This window comes from Pholcus phalangioides, unplaced genomic scaffold (genome assembly GCF_987345545.1).
Source record: "Pholcus phalangioides strain wild (caught in Gottingen) unplaced genomic scaffold, Ppha-v1.0 ptg000009l_1, whole genome shotgun sequence".
Taxonomy (NCBI): domain Eukaryota; kingdom Metazoa; phylum Arthropoda; class Arachnida; order Araneae; family Pholcidae; genus Pholcus; species Pholcus phalangioides.
The window spans coordinates 16,671,709-16,694,634 of record NW_028301602.1 but is presented as its reverse complement, the minus strand read 5'-3'; the positions used below and the strand labels follow the sequence as shown (position 1 = coordinate 16,694,634).

Here is a 22,926-nt window from a genome sequence, read left to right as displayed (position 1 = left end):
CATGCCAATACACACAAAGATAGCATGAAAATTCTCTAGTAGGTGTTGGCCATGCCCAAGTGTTGAGACGGCATTGATTGAATGGTCCCTTAAAAGTAAGCTGTGTGAATGTCCCGTTTTATTCAAATATGGTCACATAGTTATAGAAAGATTTTAAGTCCCGTCTGGAACCAGACGTATGGTCTTAAAAAAAAACTACAATATGTTTTCGGAAACATATCTGGCAATGCAAAATGAGGGTCACGTGAGTCACGTGACTTTTTTTTTTTGTTGTTTGGCGTTTTGAACTCTTGCCACGCTGATCGTGCATGTGTATTTCCATCTATGATCTCAATCAAATGTGTCATTTCACAACATTGAATTAAATTATGAGTGACCCAAGGCAACAAGGTATAGGTAGGGCTGGTAGGGGCGCAATGCTCCTCGAGGCTCTCAGGAACCTACCGAGGCGACCTGGCGAAGACAGGCCTACCGAAACGAGTGGCCCCGACCAACAAGCTGGCCAACTCGGAAACGTCCAACAGTCGATTCCCAGGCCCATGGGAAGAGCAGCTCTTCTACAGAATATCTTATCTCAAAACGTTGGTGGACGGGGATCAGCAATCCAGGCCACGGCCCTACCTAGGGAACCCACAGCTCTTCCTCCTGTTGCCCACCCCGAGGGTCGAGGCCGAGCATCATTGTCAAGTAATCGAGGGATAAGTGAACCAGTGGCTCCTGTTCTCGGTCGTGGTCGCGCTGCCAAGGTCGTTGCTGCCGTCGCGAGTCCACCGTCGCCGATATCGGACCCTGAACGTCAAGAGAGACCTTCGCCCGAATTGGGAGCATCGAGTTCTGGTTACGAATCCGAGTGTCTCGGGAAAGGCATCGAGCGAATGCAGATCGGGAGATACGTAGGTAAGTCCGGCAAGCCTCTCGAATTGCAAGCCAATTATGTCCGATTGAAGTACGCCAAGAACTGCGGCATCCACGAGTACCACGTGGACTTTGAACCAGCCGTGGACAGTAGGAATATGCGGTTCAAAGTCATGAACCAGGAAGAAGTCAAAGCAGTCATTGGCAACGTCAAGAGTTTCGACGGTGCCAAGCTATATCTCCCTGTGAAGCTGGTGGCTGAATACATCCAAACGTCTTTGCCGACGGATAAGTCTCCGGTCACCGTCCGGATAAGGTACATCAAGGAGAGCTCCGGGAACGAGTTGATTCATTTGTTCAATCTCCTGTTCCGACGTATCATGCACGTCCTGAAGATGGTCCAGGTTGGTAGGAATTACTTTGATCCTAGAGGCGGCGTGTCCATCCCCAAGCACCGTCTAGAAATATGGCCTGGGTACGTCACAGCTGTTATGGAGTTTGAAGGGGGGGTCATGCTGTGTTGTGACGCGTCTTTCAGGATTTTGCGTACCATAACTGCTTTAGAGGCCATGAATGAGGCTTCGGCGAGGAGGAATCAACGGGTCAGGGAAAGTATTGAGGAGATGTTGCTTGGGACGATAGTTCTTACGAGGTACAACAACAGAACGTACCGGGTTGATGATATAAATTGGAATATGAATCCCATGTCGACTTTCACTACTCGTGATGGGAAAGAGATCTCTTTCTGCGATTATTATGAACGTTGTTACGATATTAAGATCCAGAATATGGACCAGCCTCTACTGATCAACAAGCCAGACAAGAAGATAAATGCAGAGAGCGACAAGATGCTGTGTCTCATTCCAGAGCTGTGCTACATGACGGGACTTACTGATGACATGAGAAGCGATTTCTTGGTCATGAAGGATATAGCTAGCCATACCAAAATTTCTCCTGCTCAGAGGCATATGTGCCTTCAGAGATTCATCGATAACATCAATTCTGTTCAAGATGCCAAAAAAGTGTTGGAAGATTGGAATTTAGAGTTTGAATCGGCGACCGTTCAAGTCGAAGGTAGACTCCTAGAACCAGAAAATATAATCGCCAAGAATTCAAGTTTCTCGTCACCTACTGCAAACTGGGACAGGGATATTAGTCGGAACGAAGTCTTGGTTCCTGTGAATTTCGAGAATTGGTTGATCGTGTTTACGAAAAAGGATCAGAAAGTTGTTGGCGACTTCATCAATATGCTGCAGAATGTCTGCCCGAACTTGGGTATCAGGGTGAATGCACCAATGCGATGTGCTATCGACAATGATCGCACCGACACCTATCTCCGTGTCCTCAGGGAGCGTGTTGATCCAAGGACCCAGATGGTGGTTATAGTGTTTCCCAATCCTCGGGACGATCGCTACAGTGCTGTCAAGAGACTGTGCTGCATCGATATGCCAGTTCCTTCTCAAGTCATCAACGCTCGAACGATCAGTAACTTCAAGAGGATTCGTAGCGTGACTATTAAGATAGCCTTACAGATCAATTGTAAGTTGGGCGGCGAGTTGTGGACATTGGCGGTTCCTTTGAATAATGTTATGGTTTGTGGAATGGATGCTTATCATGATAAATCGAAGAAGGGTAAGTCTATACTAGGTTTCGTTGCCAGTCTCAATCACAACCTAAGTCGGTATTACAGTCTTACTGCGTCACAGCTGCCCGGACAGGAACTTGGTGATGCCATCCGGATGTTGTTCCTGGGAGCTCTGCGAAAATATCACGAGGTTAACCATCAGTTGCCAAGCAAAATCATAATTTTTCGTGACGGTGTCAGCGACGGCATGATAGATTTCGTTGCTGATCATGAATTTTCTCAGTTGAGAGCTTGTTTTCCCAATATGAATCCTGATTATAATCCATCATTGACAGTCATAGTGGTACAGAAACGTATTAACACTAGGATATACAACAGACTGAACGGAAGATTGGAGAATCCCGCACCTGGGTCGATATTGGATCACACTGTGACTCGGAGGGATTTCTATGATTTCTTTCTCGTCCCACAACACGTCACCCAGGGGACTGTGACACCCACACATTACATCGTGGCCAAGGAAATGAACTCGAAACTCCAGCCTGATCACATTCAACGCTTAACGTACAAAACCACCCATTTATACTACAATTGGCCGGGGACTATCCGGGTTCCCGCACCTTGTATGTATGCTCACAAACTTGCCTTCCTGGTTGGTCAAAGTTTGTCTAAAGATGCTAACATTCTTCTCGCAGACAAATTGTTTTACTTGTGAGAGTTTTCTGTACCCATATGTTTTGTGTGTGGTAATGTTTTTTAATTTTATTTTTGATGACGTGAATGGCAGATTATTGCCGATTGCATTTTTTTTTTTAAAGAGCAACATGGACATGTATTTTTCATAGTCATCACAGATTTACAAAACCTGCTTAAAGTTGTTATACAGCTATTGAATATCATAATATATAATATATTTTTGTTACCTTCGCATATGTAAACTATCCATTTGCCATTGTTAACATCTCTCTTTGATACATGCTTTCTAAGGCGCTTATTGGTCGTGTGTGTCCCCCCCCCCCCTCCTCACATGTGTTTTTGGTTGGCTATTAAGCTGGAATTAGACTATGAAAGTTGAAAAATGTAACCCATAAAGCATCAGCTACAGTTGAGCAATTGTAACCAATAGGCTTATTGGTTGTTTTTTTCAAGTATTGTAAAATATTTTTCATAATACTTTTAGTACTATGAAAAATAGTACTAATAATACTTTTAGTATTATGAGAAATAGTATAGTGTACTCCCAGCCTAAAAGGCTGATCTTCATATAGAACTCTATAACGTTTCTCTGTCTTTTGAATTCTAGATGGTGTAGACACATTAAAACATTAAATCGATGTGATCAGCCATACAGCATTGGGGGGGGGGGGGCAGTAGGGAAAAAGCAGCTTAAACAAAAAAACAACAACATGGAATAAACAATATGGCAGCAGTAAGCTGGTTAAAAAAAAAAACACACCATCTACGTTTCAGGACCTGGGATTGTATTGCCAGCATATCACTGTTTTGGACCAGCCGAAAATTTGGCATAAAATGGGTATACCATACGTTGGGAACTGACCCAACTAATAACATATATTAAATAAACGTTTCTCTAAAGATCTGGCAGATCCAAGACGTCACTACAAATCTTTTGCCGTGCACCCAATAAGCATCCAGCTGTGAATATACATATCCCCTGAGTGAAAAAAGAGAAAAAAACATGCCACAAACTAGCAATATGTGGGACGAATAATAACAGATTGGAATAAAACGTTATCCAATTGCAAAATATTCAAAAATTCAGTCACCAAAAATGTTTGTGAGTCCCATAACTTATAATCATACTTTCATGTTAAATCGTGACCTATGCCAAAAATCACCATCGGGTCGTGCAACATAATCAACATTTTCCTCTCGTTGATTTTTTAATTATGGTCCAGAGACTTTATGAAATTGGGGAGTTTCGTCTTTAATACAGTTATTTTTTGTTTTTGTTGTTCAACATTTACATATTTGTGTTATTACATTTACATTTGTGTTATTACATTTACATTTGTGTGTATTCTACTCTCAATTGTCTTACTCTCAATTTTTTTCGGGTTTTTTTTTTGCTTGAGGAACACTATCAAGAGTAATATTGTGTAATTATTGTTGAATACGGGTAAAAAGTTTGGTTACATTCTACTATCTTATGTTGCTACCTGTTACTAACAAACAATCGAAATTTATTGGTTTTCTTTTATGTCGGTTGATATGGAACTTTTCATTTGTTTGTTGATTGAAGAAGGCTGCAACAGCTATAAATCCTATGCTTGAGAAAGAAGTTGTGTAATTGCGGTTGCACTTGGTCAGTAGATGGCAACTAGTGTTAGCCAGATTGCTGCTATTTGAAGGTTAATTTTCCATAAGCGTGGTCATCGCCAACATGGTAACTTTTTTTTTCTTGTCAAATTTAGCAACCCTGAACGTTAAATCACCTTTGTTACTTTTTGCAACCCTTTATCTTTTCTTTTATCTTATCGCACCCCTTATCTCATTCTATCATTCTTATCTGTCTGCTGTGTCCCCTGTGTATATTTTTCAGCATAAATTAACCATTATACTTTGTAAATAGATGCTTTTTATATAATTTTTGTTTTCCTTTCTGCATTAATTATATTTTGTTCATTTTATTTCTTGTTTTATGAAATAAATTGCATTATCTGTAAAATTGTATGCAAATCTTGTTGCCCATTTTGAATTGACCGCCTAATGGCAATAGTTTGATGAGAAAAAAAAGTCGCCACGTTGGCAATGACCATGCTTATGGAAAATTAACCATTTGAATTTATTGTGTTTATCTAGTTGGCAATGCTTATGTCATCTATGTGCACTTTTTGTAATGTGTAATTATAAATTAAATGTCCTCAATAAAATCTGGCTAATTTAATGTTACCCTGTGTAATATTCTCCCAAACAGCCAGTGAAGTAATGTTATATCAGGGGCTTGACAAATCCTACGTGCTATGGCAATTAAAAAAATCAATGATGCCATCTAAAAATTTCTACGTGTGATGACTAATTTAAATCTGAGGACAATGTAAAATTTTTGGAATTTACATAAATGTTTCTATCAAGAATGGGAAAAAAAATCACCAAAGGCCCGTTTTTCTGGTAAAAATGTTTTGCAAAAGAAAATGTCCTTGCTTCCAAAGATTTTTCTCAAGCCCTGCGTCATCGCAGGTTAAATTCCCCTAAATTTCTGGGAAAGGGTGTGCATAAAACTTAAATTTGCAGACCACGATACACTTTCGTCAGTTTGTTACATCAACACGCATTAATACGATTATGTTGCAGTTGTGATTTTTGCCAAGCTCATGAAGCATTAAAGTATAATTAAGAAATAGAAATGAAATAATGCAAAAATGCTATTAATACTAAAATAAATGTTGGGTTAGATTTTGCAACCTATTTTGGTGATACATATTGGTCACTTGACAATTCATCCTCTGAGGCCGCCGCTATGACGAAGAAGTACCTTTTTGTTCAATAATGAGTACAGGCGAGTTACACTAGTGACTGGGATGGATAAGAAAACAGTCTTTTGAAATCCAAAGGAAAGTCGTCTGCCAGCTGTAATGAAAGAGAATTTTTCTACCCATTGCATACTCGTCGTCAGGCTAGACGAATCCCAGGTCTAAGATTTTCTATGTGTATTCCTTAACTGGAGTCCAAGGATGACACAAAATTTTCTGATTCATGGTGATGTGTCTTTTAACATGGAAAGGTTTTGATAAGTCCAAGAAGGGTAGAAAAAAGATTTATTACCATTTTTTATGAAAAAATCAGGCTTGTGGGGTTACTAAGAAATTAGGTTGCCCCTAGTTTTTTTTTTTTTCGGATTCGTCGGGCACTGCCCATCATTTTGGCTCCATGCACTCCAACGCTGACAATGAAAATCAGCTGTCAAACATTTTGCTGATGAAAAATTTTCCAAAACCATATTGTTTTAGCATTTAATTGTTTTTAGCTCCTTTACCGCTTCGCATCTGTTCCAAAAGTGCCCTGGACAATTAGCTCCATCTATTAATCTGGTATGATCACAGTTAAGCTACTGATTTATTACGCATAGTGTTCATAGCTGTAGGAGCACATTGTTTGTCTTCTGCGGGTTTATTTCGTTGCTATGCACTATAAATTCTAGGAGAAATTTCATGCTAAAATCGAGTTGGTGAAAAATTGCCTTGCAAAGTTCTTACACCGGTCAGAAATGCATTGCATTTAAAAGCCTTGCCCAGATTTTTTCAGTGAACATTTTCCAATGAAATCAAAAAGGCGGAATATTATTTTGTTTTTGACTTGAATATACCTGAGAGCCCCCACCTTTTGGAGGCCAGGGCTGTTCACCATCTATAGTAAAATGTGGCAAAATATCGTTTATTCCTTATTTTTGTGAAAAGGGTCATTAATTCTTAGAAAAATAAGTAATTTACAGGGAATCGAATCTAGAGTTAATTAATCACAAAAGGAATGATAAAATGCTGAATTTGTGGTTTTATTTATTTGTATTTTCTGTAGGGTTTGTTTTTCAGATCTGAAATTTTGTGAAGGATCTGGAAACCCCCCTCCCTGATCATGTTTCATCTTTTGACCCTAGATCGGGCTTTCCCATGTGGGAGTGAGGAATATGTCCATCCGGATTCATATTTTTTATATTTTCAGTGTATTTATATCTACATAACTCCAACCAGCATTTTTCGTAGAGCTTTTAAAAGATAAAGATTTTATAAAAAGATTTGTAAAGGCATTGTGTGCACGCTGCATTGACATTAGCGGAAACGTATTGCATGTCATTTAGAGGGAACCTTTGAACGTGTAAGTACTGCAATGCTTCTAGAAATTTCTGTAGAGAGAAAGAATTTTGAATGGCAGCATTATACGGCTTTATTGCAGTACAGTTTCACAGGCTTAGCAAATCGTTGGTGAACATTTGTTTAGCTTCCCTGCCATGACTGTAACAAAAAGCCATTTGAGTCGCATTTCATCTGCTAATAGCAGAAACTCTTACAATGCAGGGAGTGAAGCTACCAGCTTTTGTCAGTCTAGGTTTCAAAAGCAGCTTTTTCCAGAGGACTCAACAAATCAAAAATTTAGTTGTCAGCAAAATTTCATCGGTGATAAGCATTTTCTCCTGACAAAATCCTAAATAATGTATTTGTAGACTTTGTCTAGACTTCTGGGGGGGGGGGGGTTCCATGCTAGCAGCCCAAAAGCAGAATGTTTTGCATTGTTCTGCAATGAGCCCTAGACTGACTGGAGATGTTCTGTTTTTCTTAAAAAGTGTTCTACGCCTCAGATTTCGGTTATATTCTGCTTTGGGGAATTCAGTTGTCATGCATAAAAAAATTAGGCACCAATATCAGTTGCTTAGTTGCCATGGTGACCTGAATTCCACTACTATCCGAATGAACATTCTCTATGTCTCTCATTCCTCGAGTGCTGATATATCTCCGGATGTCTTTCTCCTGCTTAAAAGTTGTTCCATAAATTCTTACACATAGCAACAAAAAAATAGGTATTAGCACATACAAAATTCTCAGTTGGCATATCCACCAGCATGGAGGAAATTTTGGGAAGTTCCGGAAAAGTCAAAGGTACTCTTCCATTACAACTGTATCACTTTGGCTTTTTTTTTGTCTTGGCAAATTTTCTTCAAATTTATGCCTCCCATTCAATGTTAAATATAGTTAGAATGTCCAAAAATTTGTTCTTTTGAAACAAGGCATTTTTTGTGGTGTCGAAAATGTATGGCATGGTTATAAGGGAAGAGTACTAAGTTGAAAGAAATCATTTTCACATGTTTTTCCTGGATAAATACTTTCCCAGAACTCATTGATCGTTTTCATGCCAGTAGATACGTAAGAAAATACATGTGATTTGTTGAGCCTTGTAATGTATTTGCATGTGGCGAATGTTAATTGAGATTCTTTTTGAAAAATCATTCTTTTCTGATTATATTTTTAAGACTTATTTACATTAGCAATGATTTGATCAAGATTCGTGTGGGTTCGACATTAGACGTGATTGTGATTTAAGAGCTGAAATTTTAATGCTGTTAGGAATTGTATCACAATTTTCAATACCTAAAATGTTCTTTTCCTTCTAAATTTTCAATGAATCTTTACCTATGCAACGTCAAGATATGGCCATTTAAGGTGAAATGATTGTGAATAACCTATGCTTTCAAAATTGGATAATTTTGAATTTTACGAACAAGTTGAGTTGAATATTTGTTCTGTGTGTTCCGTTTCGTCATCTGTATTTTGAACTGAAACTATAGCTATATTTGTATGTTGATCGAACAATTTTTGAATTTTATATTTTTAAGATTGATTATATTTGCAACTTGTCATAATTATAAAGGTATTAAGCTATTAATAATGGCACAAAATATGTAGTACTTATAGATTTGTGTATTTCATGTCAAGTATGTGTTGGATCATATTATATCATCATATAAAGATATATACATTAGTGTATGTGAAAGTGTTATGTGATGTTCAATTTGTAAAATGTGGAACTTAGATAACTTTTCATTCAAAATGTCTCATTGAATTTTGCGTAGTTGTATTATTTTTACGTATTGCACAAGAGGTGCTGGATAAGGCGGTATCATTAAATGATGTATTGGAACCCCCCAAAGAAAATCCAAGTTGAAAAGAGGGAAGTGAATTGAAGTTGCCCGTTCAAAGCCTAAAAGTTTGAATCGGTATTGTTTGAATTTAAAAAAAAAAAAGTGAATCTCTCACATTGATTTCTTGGAAGTTGCATTTAAATATTTATATGCACGATTTATTTCATTACGTCTTTTTTGTTGCTTGTAATTGTTTTGGATTTCATTAATCATATTTCGATATTTGATTTTTTTTTTTTTGCCCAAAAGTATTGTAAGCATCATTATGAAGTTATGTTGAATTTTTTCCCCCTGTTGAGGAGTGATTTGTGTAAAATATAGAGATGTATATGTGATTTGTTGAAATATAAACTTTCATTAGAGTAAATAAATATAATTTCTTTAATTTTTTCATTGTGAATATTACATGAGAAATTGATTACAGTTGGGTTTGTTCCGTGTGGTCCTCATCGAAGGGAGTTTTCAAGAAATATGTTTTGAGTTCACCTTTGCCTTTGACGAATGTTTTACCCCTGCATTCACATTCTTGAGAACCAGCTGCCGTTATTAGGTCTGCTACTTCTTCTGTCACCTGTAATATCCAAAACGTAGCAAATATAAGAATCAGTAAGGGTTGGTGAATCAAATTCTCAGACTCAGTACAAAATGCATTTTATTGAAAATTTTAGGTGCCACATGGCGAGAGATTTCTCAGCACTATGACAGCCTATACGTTGGCCTTTATAACCTGTCAAACAGGAGGTATGACATTTCTCTGGCGAATTGTTCCTAGAGGTATACTTCCAATTAGAAAAGTTCCCAAATAACGTGTAGTACACAGATATGACATTCATGTTTCAAGGGGGTGTATAGGAAGTTGTTTCATTTCCCGTGAATTTCGTATTGCTTATTTATGATTTATCAAGACGGTAAGTTTATAACGAAATTCGCGTACAACGGATATTTTTGTTGTTTTTTTCCCCGACTTTGCCATAAGCGGGTCCAACTGTATTGAGGGAAATAAAGAATTCGAAAGATTGTTTAACGTTCAGTTCATTGAAACTTTTCTGAGGCTCTCCGACATAAACCTATCAATCAACAATATCTCAGCTAATATTACACTTAGAAACGTGAATTTTTCACATGATCAAACGCCAGAGATCCATTAAAAATTCCAGAACCCGGAGAGCTGTCAAAGAAGGAAACTTTTTCTTGTTACCTGATACTCGTAAAGCTACTCTTTATTTTGAACGAGATCGTCTTTAAAAAAAATTAAATCAGCAGAGATTGTGTGTGTGAAAGAGAACACACACACACAAGCGTAAATCATGGAAAGAAGCGTGGTGTGTTCGTAAGTTTATGCAAATTCAAAAATATCTCCCCAAATATTGCACTTAGAAACGTGGAATTTATTGTTGGCTTCAGGGAAGAACTTCCTAATTGGGTTTTTGTGAGAACAGGGTGTCCATATAAAAGTTAATTTTTTCATTTTGATAACTATATACAACCCTTTGCAACATTAATGACGTATCTGAGTTCTATACACATTATATTTGGATACTTTTCGAAATTGGAAGTATGCCTCCAAGATCGACGGTTTGCAGTAAAATGCGGCAAGGGGAATTAAGTAATCACTTTGTATAAAAATGCAAGAAACATCACTGAACACTGGAACTAGTAAGTGTCACCTATCAATAAAAAATATAACTGTTATGATATATGAAATTTATGACCGGTTTTCAACTAATGCGCTACATAGAAAAAAATCAATATAATATGATATTTATAAATATTTTTTGAGCAATAATATCAATTGAATCGTCAAGTGTGATTGAAAATTTTAACAGTTGTTGTTTGTGTACGGTAAATTAACATCAATAACATGCACAAAACTTTGTGTAATTAACTCTGATTTATTTTTTCACTTCTTAATGTTAGTTTACCGCAAACAAACATCAACTGTCAAAATTTTGAAGCAAACTTGACAATTCAATTAATATTATTACTCAAAACGTATTTGTCAATATAATACTGTATTGAGTTTTTTGATGCTACACACAAATCAAAAACCGGTATTAAATTCAATCGAAGAAACACAACACAGTTGCATTTTTTATTTGATAAGTGACAGCAGTATTTCCAGATCAATGATGTTTTACATGTAATATATATGTGTGTATACAGTATATATAATGTATATGCACTCTGTACACTTTCCAATATTTTCTGGAAGGTACATTTTTACTGATAAAATTTTATTTTTTACCCGTTTATTGGACAAAAGTAAACAGAAAGGCACCTTTTTTTAATGGTGAATAAGTAAAGTGTGGACGTTCAGAGTCTGAAAGTGACGGAGAATGCTTCCCTGTATAGAGAGTTTTTTTTGCTGGGCAGAGAAAAGACACTCTGTCGTTTCTCACATTTGCAAAGAAAAAAGAAAAGCATTCATCTCTGAATTTCGGCATGACAGTCCGGTGGCATTTTAGGTTACACGAGACTGACACTTCAAATCGAACCGACATTCTGTATAAAGAAGGTAATAAGCAGAGGCACCGACATGAAGAAAACGTTGGGGAGCCCTGAAAGTTGCTGTTCGTCCCGTATATACGGCACTCAAGCCCTTACTCAGGAAGGGGAGTGGTAGTCTTGTGGACGTACAGGTAATGGTGCCTGCGCATCTTTTCACATCTATAGGTAGTTTGCTTGATCCATGTGAAGCTGATCTATCTAGTACGATATTAGAGATATATCTCATATAGAGATATCTCTAGTGTGGTGGTGATCCAGCTTATCGTTGTACCATCACGTATTTACTCTTTTAAGATGGTGAATATGGTGAATACTTTCCACACAATGACTTCCTTTTGACACGCTTTCCATCCCAATAATGAAACTTCTCTCGACCCGGTTCGTCCTTAATTGTCAGATAACTTTCCTGACAACGGGAGGGGTTAGCGCACCAATCCCTCGGTGAGTATAAAAATGGCTGACGTTCGGAATCGGCAATAAATTGTAGGTCCCGGTCTAGTTAGCCATGAAAAAAATGATCAAATGATCAAACTCCTATGTAAGTCTACCGTTGCGTTGATCACTTTGAGCCTCTATTCGACTCATGCGGCTTTACGGGGGTGCCTAGAAGGGGTGTGAAATCACGAATAAGAAAAAAATGTTGCAGAAAAATTTGTAAAAAAGTTTCTGTAAAATTCAAACTATGAATGTGTTGTATGGAAGATTTGAAGAAGGAAACTGTAATTTTTGATGCATTGTATCCAGCTGAGAAAGCAGCCAGATAAACAATGAATTTGTATCAGTTCATAAAGAAATGAAGAAATACAGAGCCCAGGGTAAATGTTTAGCGATTAAATTGCTCGTCACTATATTACTTACGGCGTATACAAAGCTGCGAGTTTTCTGGGATATTTTACAGGTGCGGCTTTTCACCGGAATGTCACACATGGTGCGGCCCGCAACGCTGTAGCTGACCATTATGTTGGCTCTCGAAGAGACAGAAGTTGGCCACTCCTGGTATATACAACTAAATTTTGCAACTCAGTTCATATATAGCCCCAAGTTAAGTGAATGACATATCTAAAACTGGCACGCGCTATTTGAATACTTTTTCCAGCTGAATTATCAACGGTTCAAAAGACACAGGGACTTCACACCGTGTATATGTTGTCATATAACACTTTAATTTTTAATAATTAATCTTGTGTAATATTAGAATGAAGAGATTCGAAACCTTTATTACATGTTGTCTCTATATATTAACAATTATGTTTCCATATTTCTGTGCTAAGAGCAGGGCCGGAACTAGGAGGGAGCAGGCGGATCTGGTGCCTCGGGCGCTGAACCAGAAGGGGACGCCGAATTCCCCCTTTATCTGCTTCTACATTACACGGGGCGCCAAAATGCCGGCTTGTCCCGGGCGACAAAATATCTAGTTGCGGCACTGGCTAAGAGAAAAATATTTAGTCATGTTTACCTGTATCCGTCCAGGCATTCCAGTCGAGTCCATTCGACTTGCAACATTGACAGCATCACCCCAGATATCATACTGTGGCCTCATGGACCCCACAACGCCTGCCATGACCTTTCCGACAGCAATACCTGAAAGAAGGCAGTTATGTAGTTTGAATTCTCGTTTCATTCTAATGGTGTAATTATTTGAAGAGGGGGCGGGACATTTAATGATAGAGAGAAATTTTTTTTTCACCAGTACCCGCTCTCAGTTGAAAGTCTTGCATAGCGTCCTTATTCAGCTGCTGCAAAGTTGCCATCATTCTTGTTGCAAACTTCGCTAAGGTAACCACGTTGCTCTGTTTTCTTTCCTGTTCGGTCCTTTCTTCTGAGTGGTTCCTTCTGGATCGAGTGCCTGTCTTCATAAATTTGAAGTAAATCGACATGACTAAATTGTATGTGTGTCTGCTAAACTTACTAATGCGGGGATTCCCAAACTTTTCGTGGCATCCTTGCCCTACTACAGTAGTAACGTGCACCCTCCGTTAACGGACACTTTTGTGTTCCTTGGTCCCGTGGAATAGGGTTTTAATATATTTCACTCATCCCCGTTAGCGGACAGTAAAATCAGGCAAACTCTAATTTTTTCCAAACTGCTTATGTATTTACTTACACTCGTAAATCATGGTAGCAGATCTCATCGTGTAGGACCCTATTGACATCAGACTCAGGGCCATGCCAGGATGGTCCCTTGGTTATATTAATATATTATTATTGGTTATATATATTGGTCCTTCCGATATTAAAATGGCCCTGGTTCAATGCAGGGCCATTTTTATCTGTATCGGGGGTCGGTCTCCCACGCCCCGCCTAGCTGGGAGTACTTGTATATACATACTTATTTTCGAAAAAATATCAAATTTCATTAACATGGAGCCCCCCCCCCCCCTCAACGCACTCAAGGCCCTAAGCTGTGTCCGGGTGGGCGCATATGTTAACACGGTCCTGGCTCTATGGGTTATCTCTCTGCTTAATTCTGAACATAGTCACACTTTTATCCCTCCACCACATTTCACTTGAAGCTTCATTTCTTTACATCTAAATTTTTCTTGATAGCCCTTTGTGGCTCCCCTTCAACTTGATTTTCACCCGTGGCCCCCTCGGAGTGCCTCAGGAACGCAAGGAAGCCATATGGCCTCAGGTTGAGAAACACTTCCCTTGAGTCTCATAGCCATAGGAGTAAACTTGTATCGGGCCCATGGACCCGCCGAGTTCACACCTCCCTCCACTATTTGCTACCATCTTTATAATATCAATTTAAATATTGTGTTTGAGCCCCCTCAATATTTCCAATAAGTTTACGTCTGTGCTTGTTGTACTGCGGCAGAACCTTTGGGAATCACCGTACTAATGCAACATTCTGCATAGGAGAACAGTAATAAATACACTTACCTCTCTACTCTGGTCATAATGCAGTCCACATGCTGCCATGTATGTGCTTCCTATAGTCTTTATCTTCTCCACTCTCACAAATATTTTTTCCGACAAGAGCTTTTGAGAGAGAGAACAATTATAAATTGGGCTTGCAGAAATATGCTTGAATACTCGTTTATTCAAATAGTAAGTACAGTGATACCTCGGCTAACGAAGAGAATTCGTTTCGAAACCACGATCGTTAGCCGAAGCGCTGTTTCTCATAGGTTTCTGTGGAAAATTGTTTAATTCGTTCCATATACTGCCATGCTTAAAATGAGGTCTGGACATTTTGTCATCCAGACCGTTCAGTTTGATGCTAAGAGTCTTGCACTGAAAGAATGAGTGCTCTGTGAAAACCTTTTTAGTTGAATCTTTCATTTTATATGAAATGATTCGAAGGGCGCGGTAGCCCAGGTCGGTAGCCAGATACTCGCCCACAGTACCAAAGGATGTTTAGAGGTGTCGCGAGTTCGATACCCGATTCATCCTTGTCAGAAACTTTCCTGACGAAGGGGGGTACAACAGAAACGGTGGCAAAAAAACACGACCACAGAAAACGATTACTACCGCAGGGAGCCCCACATCAAGGGATTAGTGCACCAACATCTCGGTGAGTATAACACCCAGTCTAATTAGTCCTCGTTGCAGAAAATGACCGTGGTGCGACAAAAATGATCAAATAAAATGATTCCAAAACTTTCAGAAAGAAAAGTGAAAGTACATCTGGAAAAAAATATTCCGGGGGGGGAATCACGAATTATGAGGGATCGAGTTTCAAGTAATTCTGGTGTGTGATAATTGGCGCAAAAATTCAGCTCACAACGTGGCTGCGTTAGGTTAGTACGTGCATTCATATCAACGAAAAATGTTCGTTAGAGCGAATCCATATTCGTTAACCACGATAGAAAAATCATGGGGGAAAAAAGTCTTCGTTAGCCGATAAATTCGAATGTCGAGGCAGCGTTTCTTAACCTGTGGGGTCCGCGCGACGATGGCATAGGTGGTTCGCATGCAGAATTGATAATTCAATTTTAACTGAATGAAAAATTATTCAACTATTGTAATTGATATTAGCAATATCCATGTGGGTTCAAATAAAAAAATTGTACCTTCATACTTAGTGTTACTATACCTCGTCAAGGAAAATGCAGGAAATTGAGATCCTAAATACAGGATGTCACTAATTGTAGCAGAAAAATTCATTTACCATAAATGTGTTAATTATACGGCTGAAATGGGTGAAGAGAGGGGGATGGGTGGGCTAATAAATGGCTAATACAAATCACAGTAACGAAAAAAATGTATTTGACGAAAAAACATTCAACTGATAGGGTGACCATATTTTGAGTCCCGCAAAATCCTGATGCCTGGGCAAATGCTTCACTTATTCGTGTGGAAAATTGGGCTCTGGTTAAACTGCAAATGACATTAATTGTGGCAGGCTGTTGGGGGGGGGGGGGCTCTGTATTTAGGTAACCCTGGGGTGTACAAACTACTTATTCTGACAGAGCATTTGGTGTAGTTAGGGATGGTTCGTAAGGCAGTAAGAGTTTTCAAGGAGAAATTTTTTTTCCGTTGTCACACGCGGTTCTTAGAGACCTTTACTAATACCTAACGGTACATCCACTTTTTGTACATTCCCGTTCGGGATTTCTAACGAATCGTTGCATGCCGAAATGTGTGTTTGCCCGCTCCTAACGCATCTATGTTGTCAGAGTTACGATTGTTTTGTGTTCTTACTTGTGCTGCAATCTGTCTTCCACTCTATATTTTGAAGTGAAGTTGGTAAACGCTTGCATTTTTCATGTTATGTATGTATCGTGTTGAAGGTCTGCCTGCTCTCTGTGGAGAGACTTTTCCAAATGGCAGATCGGCACGCATTCGCGCCTCGAAGTTGGAAAACCGCAGAGAGGGCTTAAGGACTGGATTCTCGTCAAGGATGAGAAGATGGGTGTAATCCCAGGGTCAAAGCCCAAAATTTCCACCCTTGTAGGGGCCATGCTGTAGATGCTCGGTCACCCACTTTTTTTTTGTATGAGCACACCTCGGAATCAATCAAGAAATTAGTACTACCTAAACGAGCACCCACAGGTCTGAAACGCTTCTTACGCCCCTGCCACTCAGTGGGTTAATTTTATAAGAAGAAGATACTGGGTTGTGGACGAGAAGAGAGTCCTGGACACATTTTAAAAATTAATAACAAATCAGCCAATCGACATAAAAAGGTGCGGTTTTTGCGTGAAAATAATTACCATAACCTAGAGTTTATTTTGATAAATTAAAGAAGAAAGTTTCGAATTTCACTCACAGATGACGCTGTAAAACGAAAAATTCATTATAATACATAAAACGCAAACGCATTTACGACAATTAGCGTTACATAAAACTATCGCATTTCAGTATGAGCGCCCTTTTTCGGCTACATCAAAACGGGTGAAAAGGTGCTCATATATTCTCGGTCACCACTTTTGAAATACGGTAGTTTTACGCAACGCAAACATTAATTATGCAATGTTTGAGTTGCATTTTATGTGTTACGTCGAGTTTTTAGTTTTAAAGCGACACCTGCGAGTAAAATTTGAACTTTTTTAAGTCATATAAAAAAAATGTAGGTCATGATCGTATTTTAATGCAAACGGCACCTTTCCATGTCAATATTGGTTGATTTTTCATTAATTTTTAAAATGTGTCCAGGACGTCTCGCCCACCCTTTTTAATGGAAATAATTAAAAGCTTATTAACCTGATCAAAGTCGAAAACTATTTCGTTGAGAAGTTGAATGCATCGAAGACCTTCCTCGTTTAGATCATCCTCGCAGTAGAATTGTGCAAACTTTGGAATAGAAGCAAACAGGATGGCCACTGACGAGCATTCCTCATGATATGGCGCCTGAAATTAAAAGTATTCACGATGTAAAAACAAAATGCATCACAGTTTTATGCAACTATAACGAGGATGACAACTACAACGGGGGTTCGTGGTGCGTTCTCGGGAACAGAAGCGTATTTACAGGGGTCTTAGAGGGCTAAAGTCAAGGGTGGTAAGTTTGGAGGGGCGGAAAATTTTATTAATAAGTGGGCAAGAAATTTATTAGAATGAGAGAAGGGCGGCAAAATTTGTGTAACAGTAAATCCACCTCTGCCTATGGAGCAAGAGCACTAGGTCAGTGAATGACACAGAGAGCGAGGGACCGCCGGTGGGGGGACCGAAGGAGTGATCTAAAGAGTCTACAAGCACGCGAGTTATCAAAAGAGTGATCTAAAGAATCTACAAGCAAGTGAGAGATTAAAAATGTTATCTAAAGCGTCTACAAGCACGTGATCTAAAGAGTCTACAGGCGCGTGAGGATCAAAAGAGTAATCTAAAGCAGTGGCTCTCAACCATTAGAAGCCCGAGGCCCGGCTGATTTCTTCGACTGATGACAGTCCCGTTGGTTGAGAAACACTGATATCACCCCCAATATAAGTGATCAAAAGAGGGGCTTAGAGAGCAAGGTACCAGGTCAATGAGCGAGCAAAAGAATAACCACGAGAGTTTGCAACCGCGTGAGCGAACGAAATGGTATGCAAGCATGTGAATGACGAAAAGAGTGACCTGGGTCAGTGAAAGGTCGAAAGAATGATCAAGAAAATGTGGCTGACCAGTTCGCGAAGGGGCCAACTTCGGGCTTTGGCGGTGTATCATGTAATCCGGGCTCTAGTTATGAGAGTGTTATTGGGAACACGTCAACAAACCGTAGGAGAACTGACACAGGATGCTAGTAGTCAAATTACCTCCGGTCGGAAAACTTTACTGAGTTCGGCCTGACTGAGATGTTTCGGAAGAATATTTTCCAGCAGTGTCCGATTGACCACCTCCATGCTGCTCGCTTCGTTCTTTTCGTCCCATAGCCGAGTGCGCCAGAAGAAGTCTAGCCGACAGATGTATTCAACCTATAAGACACAGAACTACCAGGAAAAATGAAGGGGCAAAATTCAATAAAATTTTCACTTTTTTTTGACAAATTCTTACTTTGTTCCCACTACTACTACTACTACTACTAAACCACACATGCACCTCGTCCACGTCTGCGGAACTTCTAACGAATTGGTACTTGTTGGAATGTTCGTGTACGTGAAGTTTGCTTCAGTGTAATGCCTGTTATGTATAGTTCCGCCATCTGCCAACAATTTTTCTATCTTGAGTGAAGTGTAAGACTTAGTTTTCTATGGCAGCATATATTTTTTTTTTTATGAATTTTGCATATTTCGCTATTTTTACGCGATAGAGCACTTTTTCATGATTTTCAGTAATTTTAAGACATTCTTCGTGATCTTTGAAATTTAAGGCATATTTTCATATTTTGGGGCATTATTTTGCATATTTCAGCATAACAGTGAAAATAGATTTTTTTTCCAAGCTCTCTCTTCCCTAGCTTTATTACCCGCAATTTGCAATTACCTTTAACTGACAATTTTAATTACCTTTGACATCGTTTTTTCCAATTATTGGCAGTTTTATCTGTGTATCTTTTGAATCTTTTTTTTTTTTGGCAATGATTGGCGATTTCCTGTATAACCACCCGTATTTTTCTTGAGGAAATATGGTCAGCCTATTTATATGAAAGTATATTTTTAGGTTTTTACTGCGTATTTTTTTTTTTTTTTTTAGGATATAAATGTATTTTTTTATAGAGCATATTCTGATGATTTTTAGGACTAAAAATTCTAGCTCTCTCTAGTAATGATTGAACAATTGTTGTAGGCCTGTTGCTCTCTGTGGTGAGACTAACAGGAGATCAGCTCGCATTAGCGCCTCGAAGTTGAGAACCACAGAAAACCAACTTTAGCCGACCACCACTGAGGTGACGGTGGGGTTTGAGTCTCTCACTAATACCGCACATGCAACTCATAAACATTCCTCTAGGGAATTTCAAACGAATTAGCAAAAAACGTATGTTGTGAGTTTTATGTTTGGCCCTAGAACGCATTTATCAATCAACTGTATGTATGGACGGTCAAGCGCTCAACGACCAAGATCGTATCTTTTTGTTGCCATGATGCTTTTGTTATTTAATTAAGTTTCTGGATACACCCATCCTTAGGAAACGCTTCGAAATGTCTCTCTCTGAGATGGAAAGCAGGGTGTGTCCGGTCCTTCAATGTTCAATTCAATGTCAGAGTTATGCTCTTTTGTTTAGAGTTCTACTTTCTTTCTTTCAAACCTAGCTCAACTCAGGTCTATCGTCTTAAGCAATTCACTACCCAGTGAGTTGTGCCGGAAGTGTAAGTGTGTGTACCTAACAGTCTCAGTGCGTATCTACTGTTGTGTCTGATTTTTCAGTGCTGCAATCTATATTTCAGAAGTGAAGTGTAATGATTGAATTACATTTGTAGGCCTGTTGCTCTCTGTGGCGAGACTTTTTAGAGGGGAGATCGATTCGCATTTGTGCCTCGAAGTTGGGAACCATATTGAACATTGAAGGATTGGACCCCGCTTCCCATCTCAGAGAGAGATATCGAAGCGTTCCTGGAGGATGAGTGTATCCGGAAGTTAATTTTGTGAAAATAACAAATAGCAATATTTCATATATACAATAAAGAATTTAGAATAAAAATTGTGATCATCGCAGTCAATCGGTCCGTAATCGCACCATTGTCCTTATGTAGATGAGCACACAATAATCTTGTCTTGTATATGATAGAATCTGGAATTTACCAAATTACCCAATCTGGAATGTACCAATCTCATTGATTTTCAGTACAGGACATCACACCGTAATAGAATATAGATTGTCGTCCATGTGGCTGGCAACTCCATTTCACATACGCCAGTAGGGGATGAAACATTTGGCGCTTGTTTTCTCGACCGTTAGGCCGGGAATTACACTATACAAGCTTGATAAAATCCTTTTTATAAAACTTGAAAAATCCAATCAATAAAGCTCATAGGTTACATACGAGCAAATGCAACCAATAATCTTACTAGTTGAATTTTTTCAAATTTTATAAAATAATTTTTATAGTGTAATCCTGGTCTTATATATACTATACTTTTTAATAGATATCCGTATTACCTCTCTTGTTGGTTCATAAGCTGGGAGACACAGAAAACCAACTTCAGCCGACCACCACTGTGGCTAAGTTAGTGTTCTACTGGTGTGTTGCCATCCATGTTATGCTTCAGATTTAGATTCATCGCGTATACGAGTAAACAAACAATTAGTCTCAATTCGACAAAAAATATGATGTTTCAAGAAAAAAAAATTCCTGAGGAGATATGTATATATATATAAGATAATTTAAAAATATAGTAATAACCGGAGAAGAGAGCCGCAATTCGATTAATTGGTTGACATTCAACCCTCTCAAAGATATTGACGAGATAACCTGATGCTTTGTATTTCGGCAATTACGAGAAATCTCACCTCGACAATGACGAACCCAGAGAGGTAGGTAAAACATTTTGACTGTGACTCTTGATTTACAACCTCCCCGATTTGTAAATCAACAGCCAGAAGGGCAGAGTCGGCTATTGTTTGCGTTATGAAGAGAAAGACGGTGTTCCAAACATAACTTTTCCTTGGCTTCCCTTTTCGGATAGTATACAGTAGGTATATGCGCTATAAATAATAGAAAAGATAGAGTATTTCTCTCTTCTTGGTTTTTCTCAGAGTTGAGGGGCGAAAGCACTATCACTTGAACAAAAAAAAGTAATCTTCTAAAAAAAAAAAGACATTTTACTGAGTATTTGATTATAATGAGCAGTGAAATTTATAAAATTGCTTAAATGGTTTAAATGTTATTCAAGGATATTTATAGTAAATTTCTTGAAGATCATATTATTCGAAACAAAAATTTGATTCAAGGGCTGTGGCCTGTAGGCCAGGAAATTACACGGGATCCATCCCGTGAAGGGGGGGATCCATCGGAAATGAAGATAGAAATTTTTAAAAGAACAGAAATTGAAAGTGGAGAAAAAATGATAAGTGAGAAGAGAGGGGGAATAAAGTGAAGAAAGCTTACCTGTCTGTCAAATAAGTGCAGAATCAAAACCACGAGAGACAAGTAAAAGCAATGATTTCTCTGAGAATTTTTCCACGTTTCAACTCTGAATCAAGAGGAAAGAAAATAAATCACAATTCATTAAGGAAAAGATCAATTTATACAAAATTACAGTTTTCAGTTAATTACCGATCTCTTAAATTTCGTGTAAAAATGTTTTTAGATAGCAGGGCCGTCTCGACCCTTTCCTGCACGCTACCCTTTAAAGTTGGAATTTCAAAAAAAAAAAAAAAAAAAAATTGTAGGCAGCCTATTCAGGCCTAGACGAGTACGCAGGTATAATTTTGTGAAGATTGCGCTTACCGTTTCAATTGTGTGGGTAGGGCACACCTTGAATTCGGGACTCGATTTAAGGCAAGCTTTCAATGTAAAAAGTTAAAACTTATACAGAATAAAGAGATTAGTGTACAGACAACCAAATAACATTGATTTTTTTTTTCCAGAAATTATTTTTACATCCAAAAACAAAATTATTTGAAATTTGAATCGATTTCTTTGAAAAATAAGGGTTTTCATAAAATAAACACACACCGGCCAAAAGTATGGATCGGCTTGTGTGACGCTGTTATCTAGTGTTGTGATAAAGAAGGTTCAAAGTAATCTTCAAAATAATTTTCATTTTATTTATCGTTTATTTTCAGTGTTTGGAAGGGAACTGAGTGGGAAAAGGTTAAAGCATGGACCATATCCTGGGCACGCTCAGAGGCTTTAGCTACGGTCCTCATGTTTATGAGATCTGCCGCTATGATTTTCAAAATTACCGTATTTCCTGGCCTATCCGATGAAATGCGTACGTTTTTAAAAGCTATTTTTGAGGGTTTATGGTGCTTATTTCAGTGCGGAACCTTTTTTTTTGTTCAAAAAACCACGATCTTTCAAGAAATTGACTATGAACATCATCGTATAATACTCCAATACCAACTAATTAAATTTCATTTGCAAATATTCAAAAAACCTTGAAGGGTATTTCCCAAATATTTTTCCCACGAACACGTTTTTGTAGAATACGCAGAAAAAATAAGGCAACATTAATGTAGTTAATGTTAATTAGTGTAGTAATTTTTTCCTGGAAGCTGCGGCGTATACGTCGAACTACTTTTTTTTTTGCCGATGTTTTTTTTAGACTGCGGCGTTTACGCAGGTGCGGTGGATAAACGAAGAAATACAGTAAGCAGGGCTCGTTTCCAACATGAAAAGGCCCTGGCAAAGCAGGAATTACGAAGACCTTGCCACAAGGGTCAAAAATGTTTCGTTGGTTAGTAAATATATGTCGTTTGAATTTTGGGGCCCCAAATTTATAGGGGCCCTGGGCTAATGTCGCACTTGCCCATGTGGAAATCAGGCCCTGGCGGTAAGTATGGATATGGGTAGCCTAA

The 22,926-nt window shown here is 38.5% G+C and overlaps 2 protein-coding genes across 2 annotated transcripts in view; one reads left to right on the top strand and one right to left on the bottom strand.

The window, feature by feature from the left end:
- The first annotated feature begins 275 nt into the window (after positions 1-275).
- AGO3 (Argonaute 3) lies at positions 276-3,874 on the top strand. The gene has a single exon (XM_089235626.1). It carries the CDS (start codon positions 369-371, stop codon positions 3,153-3,155), a length of 2,787 nt encoding a protein of 928 aa, XP_089091752.1. The 5' UTR covers positions 276-368; the 3' UTR covers positions 3,156-3,874.
- Positions 3,875-9,448: 5,574 nt separating this feature from the next.
- Positions 9,449-22,926, bottom strand: part of LOC149082129 (adenylate cyclase type 2-like) — a 33,577-nt gene continuing 20,099 nt past the window's right edge. The window contains exons 18-24 of the mRNA XM_089235627.1: positions 21,512-21,596; positions 18,281-18,439; positions 17,250-17,396; positions 14,484-14,582; positions 13,294-13,450; positions 13,057-13,181; positions 9,449-9,663 (exon numbers count right to left, since the gene is read on the bottom strand). Of these exons, the coding sequence (XP_089091753.1) occupies positions 9,511-9,663; positions 13,057-13,181; positions 13,294-13,450; positions 14,484-14,582; positions 17,250-17,396; positions 18,281-18,439; positions 21,512-21,596 (925 nt within the window). The 3' untranslated portion in view covers positions 9,449-9,510. The remainder of the gene's footprint in view (positions 9,664-13,056; positions 13,182-13,293; positions 13,451-14,483; positions 14,583-17,249; positions 17,397-18,280; positions 18,440-21,511; positions 21,597-22,926) is intronic.

What these genes read in the sequence shown, in the direction of transcription:
- AGO3 (XM_089235626.1), top strand. Translation starts at nt 369, where the DNA reads ATGAGTGACCCAAGGCAACAAGGTATAGGTAGGGCTGGTAGGGGCGCA.